The following is a 13,874-nucleotide window of genomic DNA, read 5'->3' as shown; positions in this document are numbered from 1 at the left end:
ATTGACAGGGGGGGATGGCCTGTCTTTATTATTCACACCTGTTACTCATTAGGCTTATTGGTTTCCCTATAATACCTCTGTTTTTCCCTCCTGGGTTTGTGCGTGATTGTTTGTTGTTACGTCGTCTGTTGAGCTGTTGTTTTGCTCTTCCCTGCGTGGAGGGTTTGCTATGGTTGACTTTGTGTTTAGTAAAGCCATACTTTTCTCAGTTCTGTGTCCTGCGCCTGATTCCGTTTCACCACTTCACCCAGACGCTGACAGAATCACACTCCATTATGGAGTCAGCAGGCACGTTCGGTCCCAGCGACTCGGTGGAGGAACGCATCCAACAGTACTCGACCATGGTGCAGAGACTAGGTTCGGCTATGGATCGAGTGATCAACACCATGGATCGATGGGAGAGAGTTGGGTTTTCTACACCTCCTCCTCCTCCGATTTCTCCTCCATCAAGACCATCAAACCCTGGGTCCAGTGGTATTCGGCTCTCGCTCCCGAGGGAATATGATGGGACAGCTTCCGGGTGTAAGGGTTTCCTGCTCCAGGTGGAGCTCTACCTGGCAATCATCCACCCGGCTTCCTCGGGATACGAGAGCGTGTCCGCCCTCATCTCCTGTCTGTCAGGCAGAGCGCTGGAATGGACCAACGCGGAGTGGGGTGGAATAGACGCTGAGTCTGTTCCTTATGAGGATTTTACCCGCCGTTTCCGGGCAGTATTCGATCATCCGCCAGAGGGGAGAGCGGGGGGCGTCTGTTTCACTTCCGACAGGGGAGGAGGAGCGCACAGGACTTCGCCCTGGATTTCAGGACACTGGCATCCAGCGCGGGATGGAATGAGAGGGCCCTGATTGACCACTACCGATGCAGTCTACGGGAGGAAGTTCGTAGGGAGCTGGCCTGCAGGGACACTAATCTGAACCTGGACCAGCTGGTAGATTTATCGATCCGGCTGGATAACCTGTTGGCCACCCGCGGACGTCCAGATCAGGGTCCGTCCAGGCCACCCCCCAGCCCTTCTGACTCCACACCTATGGAGCTTGGAGGTGCTGATGAGGAGAGGACCCTCATGGAACCAAGGCAGCAGGCAGGGTGCTGGTGGACCATCCCAGGTGAGTAGGCACCCAACTCACCCAGAGCTCCCTGTTGCTCACATGATGGTAAATGTTATTTTCCCTGAGTTTTCCCCACATTCCCAGCATAGAGCGCTCGTAGATTCCGGCGCAGCTGGGAATTTCATGGATTGGCTGGTTGCGCATAGATTAGGGATTCCTATATTGCCTTTAGATGTGCCCTTGCCCATACGTGCCCTAGATAGTCGGGTATGGTTAGGGAGGTCACAGTTCCACTCCGGATGGAGACGCAGGGGGGTCATGAGGAGAGAATGAGTCTCTTTCCTTATTGATTCTCCTGCGTTTCCCGTTGTGCTGGGGCTTCCCTGGCTAACCACCCATGACCCCAGTATTTCGTGGCAACAGAGGGCTCTTAAGGGACGGTCACCTCAGTGCTCGGGAAGGTGTGTAGGGGTTTCCGTAGGGGCAACCACGGTGGAGAGTCCAAACCATGTCTCCACAATGCACATTCCCTCAGAATATGCCGATTTGGCTCTCGCCTTCTGTAAAAGGAAGGCGACTCAATTACCACCCCATCGATGAGGGGATTGTGCGATAGATCTCCGTGAGGGCGCTGCACTTCCCAGGAGTCGTGTATCCTCTGTCACAGGAGGAGACGGTGGCTATGGAGACATGTGTCACCGAATCTCTGGGACAGGGATACATTCGGCCCTCCACTTGATGAATGCTCCCTCAGTCTTTCAATCCTTTGTCGATGAGATTTTCAGGGATCTGCATGGACAGGGTGTAGTGGTGTATATAGATGATATTCTCATCTACTCCGCTACACGCGACGAGTATGTGTCCCTGGTGCGCAAGGTGCTTGGTAGACTGTTGGAGCATGACCTATACGTTAAGGCTGAGAAATGTCTGTTCTTCAAACAGTCAGTCTCTTTCTTAGGATACCGCTTGTCAGAGTCAGGGGTCGAGATGGAGTGTGACCGCATTTCAGCCGTGCGTAATTGGCCGACTCCTACCACGGTAAAAGAGGTGCAGCGATTTTTGGGTTTTGCCAACTACTACCAGAGATTTATCTGGGGCTTTGGCCAGGTAGCAGCTCCCATCACCTCTTTGCTAAAGGGCGGACCGGTGCACCTGCAGTGGTCAGCTGAGGCAAACAGGGCTTTTGGTCAGCTGAAGGCGCTGTTCACCTCGGCTCCTGTGCTGGCTCATCCGGATCCTTCCTTGCAATTCACAGTCGAGGTGGATGCGTCCGAGGCTGGGATAGGAGCTGTACTGTCTCAGCGCTCGGGTACGCCTCCCAAACTCTGCCCCTGTGCTTTCTTTTCGAAGAAGCTCAGCCCGGCGGAGCAAAACTATGATGTGGGGGATCGGGAGTTGTTAGCTTTTGTGAAAGCTCTTAAGGTGTGGAGACATTGGCTTGAGGGGGCTAAACACCCTTTTCTCATTTTGAATGAGCACCGCAATCTGGAGTACATACGGGCAGCGAGGAGACTGATTCCTCGTCAGGCAAGGTGGGCCATGTTTTTCACGCGTTTTGTGTTCACCCTATCATATAGACCAGGTTCCCAGAATGCTAAGGCCGACGCTCTGTCCCGGCTGTATGAATCAGAGGAGCGGACCAGGGAGTCCACTCCCATACTTCCGGCTTCTTGTCTGGTGGCCCCGGTGGTATGGGAGGTTGACGCGGACATCGAGCGGGCGTTACGCACAGAGCCCACTCCCCCCCATTGTCTAGTGGGTCGTGTGTACGTTCCGTCTGAGGTTCGCGATCGTTTGATCTATTGGGCTCACACGTCACCCTCTTCTGGTCATCCTGGCATCGGTCGGACAGTGCGCTGTCTTAGTGGGTAGTACTGGTGGCCTACCTTAGCTCAGGACGTGAGGGTTTATGTTTCCTCCTGTTCGATGAGGGCCAAGTGCAAGGCACCTAGACACCTGCCCAGAGGTAAATTACAACCTCTCCCCGTTCCACAACGGCCGTGGTCACACCTATCGGTGGACTTTGTTACGGATCTTCCTCTGTCACAAGGTAACACCACGATCCTGGTCGTTGTGGATCGGTTTTCTAAGTCCTGTTGTCTCATTTCTTTGCCCGGTCTCCCTACTGCCCTACAGACCACAGAGGCCCTGTTTACACACGTCTTCCGGCACTACAGGGTACCTGAGGATATAGTGTCTGATCGGGGTCCCCAGTTTACATCGAGGGTCTGGAGGGCGTTTATGGACCATCTGGGGGTCTCGGTCAGCCTGACCTCAGGGTTTCACCCCGAGAGTAATGGGCAGGTAGAGAGAGTAAACCAGGATGTGGTTAGGTTTCTGAGGTCGTATTGCCAGGACCGGCAGGGGGATTGGTCAGTTTACATCCCCTGGGCAGAGATGGCACAAAATTCCCTCCGCCACTCCTCCACTGACCTGTCTCCCTTTCAGTGTGTACTAGGTTACCAGCCGGTCCTGGCACCGTGGCATCAGAGCCAGATCGAGGCACCTGCGGTGGATGAATGGTTTCAGCGCTTGGAGGAGACATGGAACGCTTCCCATGTACGCCTGCAAAGGGCTATTAGGAGACAGAAGGCGATTGCCGACCGCCACCGCAGTGAGGCTCCGGTGTATGCACCGGGGGACCGGGTCTGGCTCTCGACCCGAAACCTGCCCCTTCGCCTGCCCTGCCGGAAGCTGGGTCGGCGGTTTGTGGGGCCCTTTAAAGTCCTGATGAGGTTGAACAAGGTTTGTTATAGGTTACAGCTCCACCTGATTACCGTATTAATCCCTTGTTCCATGTGTCTCTCCTCAGGCCGGTGGTAGCTGTTCCGCTCCAGGAGTCTGAGGTGCGGGAGGTTCCTCCGCCCCCATTGGACATTGAGGCGGCACCGGCGTACTCGGTCCGTTCCATCCTGGATTCGAGGCGTCGGGTTGGAGGCCTGCAGTATCTCGTGGAGTGGGAGGGGTACGGTCCGGAGGAACGGCGCTGGGTTCCCAGGAGGGACATCATCGATCCCTCCTTGTTAAGGGAGTTTCGTCGTCATCTGACTCGCCCTGCTCCGCGTCCTACTGGCCGTCCCCGAGGCCGGGGGGGGGGGGTACTGTCACGGATACAGCCTCCTCCTTGCTCGGGCAGGCTTCGGCGTTCGTCGTCACCGGAGTACTAGCTGCCACCGATCGATGTTTCTGTGTCACACTAGTCCTGTCTTTATCATTCACACCTGTTACTCATTAGGCTTATTGGTTTCCCTATATTACCTCTGTTTTCCCTCCTGGGTTTGTGCGTGATTGTTCGTTGTTACATCGTCTGTTGAGCTGTTGTTTTGCTCTTCCCTGCATGGAGGGTTTGCTATGGTTTACTTTGTGTTTAGTAAAGCCATACTTTTCTCAGTTCTGTGTCCTGCGGCTGATTCCGTTTCACCACTTCACCCAGACGCTGACACGTACAAAATCAGCAGGGGATCAAATATTTTTTTCCCTCACTGTACATATGAGATGGGTAATGCAAGATATGTAAACATTAAAGTGCCATTATTAAAGTGACTAGTGTTCCATTTATTTTACATTTTTTACATTTACATTTTAGTCATTTAGCAGACGCTCTTATCCAGAGCGACTTACAGGAGCAATTAGGGTTAAGTGCCTTGCTCAAGGGCACATTGACAGATTTTTCACCTAGTCGGCTCAGGGATTAGAACCAGTGACCTTTCGGTTATTGGCACAATGCTCTTAACCACTAAGCTACCTGCCGCCAGTGATTTTCAAGTATGTATGTAGGCAGCAGCCTCTCTGTGCTAGTGATGTCTATTTAACAGTCTGATGGCCTTGAGATAGAAGCTGTTTTTCAGTCTCTCGGTCCCAGCTTTGATGCACCTGTACTGTCCTCACCTTCTGGATGATAGCAGGGTGAACAGGCAGTGGCTCAGGTGGTAGTTGTCCATGATTATCTTTTTGGGCTTCCTGTGACATCGGGTGCTGTAGGTGACCTGGAGGGCAGGTAGTTTGCCCCCGGTGATGCGTTGTGCAGACCACACCACCCTCTGGAGAGCCCTGCGGTTGTGACCTGTGCAGTTGCTCTCAATTGTGCATCTGTAAAGGTTTGTGAGGGTTTTAGGTGATTTCTTCAGCCTCCTGAGGTTGAAGAGACGCTGTTGCGCCTTCTTCACCACACTGTCTGTGTGGGTGGACCATTTCAGTTTGTCAGTGATATGTACGCCGAGGAACTTAAAACTTTCCACCTTCTCCACTGCTGTCCCGTCGATGTGGATAGGAGGTACTCCCTCTGCTGTTTCCTGAAGTCCACGATCATCTCCTTTGTTTTTTTGACGTTGAGTGAGGTTATTTTCCTGACACCACACTCTGAGAGCCCTCACCACCTCCCTGTAGGCTGTCTCATTGTTGCTGGTAATCAAGCCTACTACTGTTGTGTCGTCTGCAAACTTGATGATTGAGTTGGAGGCGTGCATGGCTACGCAGTCATGGGTGAACAGGGAGTACAGGAGGGGGCTGAGCACACACCCTTTGTGGGGCCCCAGTGTTGAGGATCAGTGAAGTGGAGATGTTATTTCCTACCTTCACCACCTGGGGGCAGCCCGTCAGGAAGTCCAGGACAGAATTGCACAGGGCGGGGTTGAGACCCAGGGCCTCAAGCTTGATGATGAGCTTGGAGGGTACTATGGTGTTGAATGCTGAGCTATAGTCAATGAACAGCATTCTTACATAGGTATTCCTCTTGTCCAGATGGGATAGGGCAGTGTGATGGCGATTGCATCGTCTGTGGATCTGTTGGGGCGGTATGCAAATTGAAGTGGGTCTAGGGTGACAGGTAAGGTGGAGGTGATATGATCTTTGACTAGTCTCTCAAAGCACTTAATGATGACATAAGTGAGTGCTACGGGGCGATAGTCATTTAGTTCAGTTACCTTTGCATTCTTGGGTACAGGAACAATGGTGGCCATCTTGAAGCATGTGGGGACAGCAGACTGGGATAGGGAGAGAATGAATATGTCCGTAGACTCACCAGCCAGCTGGTCTGCGTATGCTCTGAGGATGCGGCTAGGAATGCCGTCTGGGCCGGCAGCCTTGCGAGGGTTAACACATTTAAATGTCTTACTCACTCGGCCACGGAGAAAGAGAGCCCACAGTCCTTGGTAGCTGGCCATGTTGGTGGCACTGTGTTATCCTCAAAGCGGGCAAAGAACTTGTTTAGCTTGTCTGGCAGTAAGACGTCGGTGTCCGCGACGTGGCTGGTTTTCCTATTGTAGTCTGTGATTGTCTGTAAACCCTGCCACATATGTCTCGTGTCTGAGCCGTTCAATTGCGACTCCACTTTGTCTCGATATTGACGTTTTGCCTGTTTGATTGCCTTGCGGCGGAAACGACCACTCTGTTTGTATTCTGCCATATTCCCCGTCACCTTGCCATGGTTAAATGCGGTGGTTCGTGCTTTCAGTTTTTCGCGAATGCTACCATCTATCCACGGTTTCTGGTTAGGGTAGGTTTTAATAGTCACAGTGGGTACTGTGGCGACATCTCCTATACACTTCCTTATAAATCCACTCACCGAATCAGCGTATACGTCTGTTATTCTCAGAGGCTACCTGGAACATATCCCAATCCGTGTGATCAAAACAATCTTGAAGCGTGGATTCCGATTGGTCAGACCAGCGTTGAACAGGTGCTTCCTGTTTTGAGTTTCTGCCTATAGGAAGGGAGGAGCAAAATGGAGTCGTGGTCAGATTTGCCGAAAGGAGGGCGGGGGAGGGCCTTGTATGCATAGCAGAAATGAGTGTAACAATGGTCCAGTGTTTTTCCAGTGCGAGTGCTACAGTCAATATGCTGATAGAATTTAGGTAGCCTTTTTCTCAAATTTTGTTTTGTTAAAATCCCCAGCTACAATAAATGCAACCTCAGGATATATGGTTTCCAGTTTGCATAAAGTCCAGTGGAGTTCCTTGAGGGCCGATATACACGGCTGTAACAATAACCGAAGAGAATTCTCTTGGGAGATAATACGGTCGGCATTTGATTGTGAGGAATTCTAGGTCAGGTGAACAAAATGACTTGAGTTCCTTTATGTTGTTACAATTACACCATGAGTCATTAGTCATGAAACATACTCCCCAACCCCTCTTCTTCCCGGAGAGATGTTTATTCCTGTTGGCGTGATGTATCCCGAAAGAGCCATGTTTCCGTGAAACAGAGTATGTTACAATCCCTGATGTCTCTCTGGAAAGCAACCCTTGCCCTGATCTCGTCCACATTGTTGTCTAGGGACTGGTCATTAGCGAGTAATATACTCGGAAGCGATGGGTGGTGTGCGCGCCTCCTAAGTCTGACAAGGAGACCGCTCCGGCTCCTTCTCCTCCGGCGACGTTGTTTTGGGTCGGCCTCTGGAATCAGTTCAAATGCCCTGGGTGGTGCGAACAAAGGATCCGCTTCGGGAAAGTTGTATTCCTGGTTGTAGTGCTGGTAAGTTGAAGCTGCTCTGATATCCAATAGTTCTTCCCGGCTGTATGTAATTACACTTAAGATTTTCTGGGCTAACAATTTAAGAAATAATACATAAAAAAACAAAATACTGCAAAGTTTCCTACGGACTAGAAGCGAGGCAGCCCTCTCTGTCGGCGCCATCTTAAATTTACATATGTAGCCATGAAGTGCTTTGAAAGGCTGGTCATGGCTGACATCAACACCATTATCCCAGAAACCCTAGACCCACTTCAATTTGCATACCGCCCCAACAGATCCACAGATGATGCAATATCTATTGCACTCCACACTGCCCTTTCCCAACTGGACAAAAGGAACACCTACAGTTGAAGTCGGAAGTTTACATACACCTAGCCAAATACATTTAAACTCAGTTTTTCACAATTCCTGACATTTAATCCTAGTAAAAATTCCCTATCTTAGGTCAGTTAGGATCACCACTTTATTTTAAGAATGTGAAATGTCAGAATAATAGTAGAGAGAATGATTTATTTCAGCTTTTATTTCTTTCATCACATTCCCAGTGGGTCAAAAGTTTACACTCAATTAGTATTTGGTAGCATTGCCTTTAAATTGTTTAACTTGGGTCAAACGTTTAGGGTAGCCTTCCACAAGCTTCCCACAATAAGTTGGGTGAATTTTGGCCAATTCCTCCTGACAGAGCTGGTTTGTAGGCCTCCTTGCTCGCACACGCTTTTTCAGTTCTGCCCACACATTTTCTATAGGATTGAGGTCAGGGCTTTGTGATGGCCACTCCAATACCTTGACTTTTTGTCCTTAAGCCATTTTACCACAACTTTGGAAGTATGCTTGGGGTCATTGTCCATTTGGAAGACCCATTTGCGACCAAGCTTTAACTTCCTGACTGATGTCTTGAGATGTTGCTTCAATCTATCCACATAATTTTCCTTCCTCATGATGCCATCTATTTTGTGAAGTGCACCAGTCCCTCCTGCAGCAAAGCACCCCCACAGCATGATGCTGCCATCCCGTGCTTCATGGTTGGGATGGTGTTCTTCGGCTTGCAAGCAGCCCCCTTTTTCCTCCAAACATAACAATGGTCATTATGGCCAAACAGTTCTATTTTTGTTTCATCAGACCAGATTACATTTCTCCAAAAAGTACGATCTTTGTCCCCATGTGCAGTTGCAAACCGTAGTCTGGCTTTTTTATGGCGGTTTTGGAGCAGTAGCTTCTTCCTTGCTGAGCGGCCTTTCAGGTTATGTTGATATAGGACTCATTTTACTGTGGATATAGATACTTTTGTACCTGTTTCCTCCAGAATCTTCACAAAGTCCTTTGCTGTTGTTCTGGGATTGATTTGCACTTTACGCACCAAAGTACGTTCATCTCTAGGAGACAGAATGCGACTCCTTCCTGAGCGGTATGACGGCTGCGTGGTCCCATGGTGTTTATACTTGCGTACTATTGTTTGTACAGATGAACGTGGTACCTTCAGGCATTTGGAAATTGCTCCCAAGGTTGAACCAGACTTGTGGAGGTCTACAATTTTTTTTCTGAGGTCTTGTCTGATTTCTTTTGATTTTCCCATGATGTCAAGCAATGAGGCACTGAGTTTGAAGGTAGGCCTTGAAATACATCCACAGGTACACCTCCAATTGACTCAAATGATGTAAATTAGCCTATCAGAAACTTCTAAAGCCATAACATAATTTTCTGGAATTTTCCAAGCTGTTTAAAGGCACAGTCAACTTAGTGTATGTAAACTTCTGACCCACTGCAATTGTGATACAGTGAATTATAAGTGAAATAATCTCTGTAAACAATTACTTGTGTCATGCACAAAGTAGATGTCCTAACCGACTTGCCAAAACTATAGTTTGTTAACGAGAAATGTGTGGAGTGGTTGAAAAACTAGTTTTAATGACTCCAACCTAAGTGTATGTAAACTTCCGACTTCAACTGTACGTGAGAATGCTATTCATTGACTACAACTCAGCGTTCAACACCAAAGTGCCCTCAAGCTCATCACTAACCTAAGGACCCTGGGACTAAACAGTTCCCTCTGCAACTGGATCCTGGACTTCCTGGCGGGCCGCCCCCAGGTGGTAAGGGTAGGTAACAATACATCTGCCACGCTGATCCTCAACATGGGGGTCCCTCAGGGATGTGCTCAGTCCCCTCCTGTACTCCGTGTACACCCATGACTGAATGGCCAAGCACGACTCCAACACCTTTATTAAGTTTGCTGACAACACAACAGTGGTAGGCCTGATCACTGACAACGATGAGACAGCCTATAGGGAGGAGGTCAGAGACCTGGCCGTGTGTTGCCAGGATAACAACCTCTCCCTCAACGTGATCAAGACAAAGGAGATGATTGTGGACTACAGGAAAAGGAGGACCGAGCACGACCCCATTCTCATCGACGGAGTTGTAGTGGAGCAGGTTGAGAGCTTCAAGTTCCTTGGTGTCCACATCACCAATAAACTATCATGGTCTAAACACACCAAGACAGTCGTGAAGAGGGCACGACAAAGCTTATTCCCCCTCGGGAGACTGATAAGATTTGGCATGGGTCCTCAGATCCTCAAAAAGTTATACAGCTGCACCATCAAGAGCATCCTGACTGGTTGCATCAGCTGCTCGGCCTCCGACAGCAAGGCACTACAGAGGGTAGTGCGTACGGCCCAGTTAATCACTGGGGCCAAGCTTCCTGCCATCCAGGACCTCTATACCAGCCGGTGTCAGAGGAAGGCCCTAAAAATTGCCAAAGACTCCAGCAACCCTAGTCATAGCCTGTTCTCTCTGCTACTGCACGGCAAGCGGTACCGGAGCGCCAAGTCTAGGTCCAAAAGGCTTCTTAACAGCTTCTACCCCCAAGCCATAAGACTCCTGAACAGCTAATCAAATGGCTATTCGCATTTTTTTCTAAGGTGTCTGTGACCAACAGATGCATTTCTGTATTCCCAGTCATGTGAAATCCATAGATTAGGCCCTAATTTATTTATTGACTGAAATTGATGCATGTTGCGTTTTTATATTTATGTTCAGTACAGTGAGGGGAAAAAAGTATTTGATCCCCTGCTGATTTTGTACGTTTGCACACTGACAAAGACATGATCAGTCTATAATTTTAATGGTAGGTTTATTTGAACAGTGAGAGACAGAATAACAACAAAAAAATCCAGAAAAACGCATGTCAAAAATGTTATAAATTGATTTACATTAATGAGGGAAATAAGTATTTGACCCCTCGGCAAAACATGACTTAGTACTTGGTGGCAAAACCCTTGTTGGCAATCACAGAGGTCAGACGTTTCTTGTAGTTGGCCACCAGGTTTGCACACATCTCAGGAGGGATTTTGTCCCACTCCTCTTTGCAGATCTTCTCCAAGTCATTAAGGTTTCGAGCCTGACGTTTGGCAACTTGAACCTTCAGCTCCCTCCACAGATTTTCTATGGGATTAAGGTCTGGAGTCTGGCTAGGCCACTCCAGGACCTTAATGTGCTTCTTCTTGAGCCACTCCTTTGTTGCCTTGGCCGTGTGTTTTGGGTCATTGTCATGCTGGAATACCCATCCACAACCCATTTTCAATGCCCTGGCTGAGGGAAGGAGGTTCTCACCCAAGATTTGACGGTACATGGCGCCATCCATCATCTCTTTGATGCGGTGAAGTTGTCCTGTCCCCTTAGCAGAAAAACACCCCCAAAGCATAATGTTTCCACCTCCATGTTTGACGGTGGGGATGGTGTTCTTGGGGTCATAGGCAGTATTCATCCTCCTCCAAACATGGCGAGTTGAGTTGATGCCAAAGAGCTCGATTTTGGTCTCATCTGACCACAACACTTTCACCCAGTTCTCTTCTGAATCATTCAGATGTTCATTGGCAAACTTTAGACGGGCCTGTATATGTGCTTTCTTGAGCAGGGGGACCTTGCGGGCGCTGCAGGATTTCAGTCCTTCACGGCGTAGTGTGTTACCAATTGTTTTCTTGGTGACTATGGTCCCAGCTGCCTTGAGATCATTGACAAGATCCTCCCGTGTAGTTCTGGGCTGATTCCTCACCGTTCTCATGATCATTGCAACTCCACGAGGTGAGATCTTGCATGGAGCCACAGGCCGAGGGAGATTGACAGTTATTATGTGTTTCTTCCATTTGTGAATAATCGCACCAACTGTTGTCACCTTCTCACCAAGCTGCTTGGCGATGGTCTTGTAGCCCATTCCAGCCTTGTGTAGGTCTACAATCTTGTCCCTGACATCCTTGGAGAGCTCTTTGGTCTTGGCCATGGTGGAGAGTTTGGAATCTGATTGATTGATTGCTTCTGTGGACAGGTGTCTTTTTATACAGGTAACAAGCTGAGATTAGGAGCACTCCCTTTAAGAGTGTGCTCCTAATCTCAGCTCGTTACCTGTATAAAAGACACCTGGGAGTCAGAAATCTTTCTGATTGAGAGGGGGTCAAATACTTATTTCCCTCATTAAAATGCAAATCAATTTGAAAAAAATAAAACATTTTTGACATGCGTTTTTTTGTTGTTATTCTGTCTCTCATTGTTCAAATAAACCTACCATTAAAATTATATACTGATCATTTCTTTGTCAGTGGGCAAACGTACAAAATCAGCAGGGGATCAAATACTTTTTTCCCTCACTGTATATGTTTTACTGATGACAATTAGATAATGTAAATATTTCCTCCTCTACAGCCAGAGGAACCTGGCTGAAATCACAGAGCTCATCCACACGGCCTTCCTGGTGCATCGTGGGATCGTCAATCTCAAGGAGTGGACCAACTCTGACGGACCCCTGAAGGACATGCAGTTTGGAAACAAGATGTCCGTTCTCAGTGGGGACTTCTTGCTCGCCAATGCTTGCACTGGACTGGCCCAGCTAAACAATACTAAGGTATGAAATAGTCGTCATATAACACATTCTGTTGGAGATACAGATTTCTTGCCCTGTAGCTTTTTCGTTCTGCCTTTAAATTTCTTCCAAAATGCAATCTGAATTCAGACTTTTTACCTGTGAGATCTCAATAGATCGTCAGTGAGATGAAGATGATAGTTGACAATGCTAAGATCGCTGCAGTACAACTAAGGATAGTGATGAGAATACAAACAGTCTAAGCGGAGTTTAAACACCATTTACATCAGCTTGCTGTGTCAAGTTTTCCTGGCCGTTGTGGATTGATCGAATCAACAAATATATTATCTCACTTAGGCCACTGGCAGGCAGACCGATACTCACACACACACACAACATATGCTTGGGTGGGAATAATGCACCCTCATTTACACAGGTTACATTCTCTTACGGCCTTCTACTCATTCTTACTAAGCACTTCTGCAGATTGTGTGTCTGTGTGCGTGTCTGGGTGCGGGCATGGTGGGTCACAGGTCACTTCCAGTGCATACACTGGCAATCCTTTGCTGACAGAATATGTCACCAACCTCAACTGACAGATTGTCACCAACCTCATCTGTCAGAATGTGTCACCAACCTCAACTGTCAGAATATGTCACCAACCTCAACTGTCAGAATGTGTCACCAACCTCAACTGTCAGAATGTGTCACCAACCTCAACTGACAGAATGTGGCTGCACAAGAGGATCATAATAACCACTTTTCTCTCTGCTTTGCAATCTTCCAAATTCTCCCCCCTGCCCACTCCCTCAGCTCAGATTGTTCATGCTCAGACAGACAAACAGGCATTTAAAATGCCACCTAAAGACACGGTGATCATGACAATTCTGATAACAGAAGTACTTTTTTTTCTTTAAATTTGGCCATTGTCAAAGTGGTATACATAGGCATTTTTAACACCTTACATGAACATCATGACACTCATTTGTTTTGCAGTATAATTCAGATTGTCTTATTTTCAATAATGTAATGACATTCTAGAGCTCCCCCTGCTGGACATGCATACATGTGCCCCCCCCACAAGAGTTGTAAAACAGCCTAGTTAAAATGTTGAAATTAGTACTCACGTGTGTCTAAACTATGGTCACGACACTGCCTCCTAAACAAATGGACAATGACAAATAGAGACCCCTATTCAAACCTTGATAGAGAATAAAATGTTCACACTCACCAATTGCTTGATGTGTAATGTGAGAAAATATATTTTTCAAGGATTTTATTGTGTTTACGTGTGTGTCACCTAAGACAGACATGACAGTAGTAGCAGTCGTAGCATAAGCGCTTAGAGGTTTATAAGCATTTCACATAAACCAGGGAATATTTCAGGGGAGCAATTGATCTGGATTATGTGTTCCGGCCTTGAGAGGAATCCTAGGCCGGTATAAAGGGTAAAGTGATCTCGGAGCCCAGCTCCGGTTTCTCTCCCTCACAGACCTGTCGGC

At 48.2% G+C, this 13,874-nt stretch overlaps 1 protein-coding gene across 3 annotated transcripts in view; it reads left to right on the top strand.

Moving 5' to 3' along the window:
- Positions 1-13,874, top strand: part of LOC121544785 (all trans-polyprenyl-diphosphate synthase PDSS2-like) — a 32,550-nt gene that overhangs the window by 14,391 nt on the left and 4,285 nt on the right. For all 3 annotated transcript variants that reach the window (XM_041854930.2, XM_041854929.2, XM_041854928.2), the window contains one exon: positions 12,216-12,414. In XM_041854930.2, coding sequence (XP_041710864.1) covers positions 12,216-12,414 — 199 coding nt within the window. The remainder of the gene's footprint in view (positions 1-12,215; positions 12,415-13,874) is intronic.

The sequence above is a fragment of the Coregonus clupeaformis genome, chromosome 29 (genome assembly GCF_020615455.1).
Source record: "Coregonus clupeaformis isolate EN_2021a chromosome 29, ASM2061545v1, whole genome shotgun sequence".
Lineage (NCBI taxonomy): Eukaryota > Metazoa > Chordata > Actinopteri > Salmoniformes > Salmonidae > Coregonus > Coregonus clupeaformis.
The sequence above is the reverse complement of the archived record's forward strand: the minus strand, read 5'-3'. Positions and strand labels throughout refer to the sequence as shown.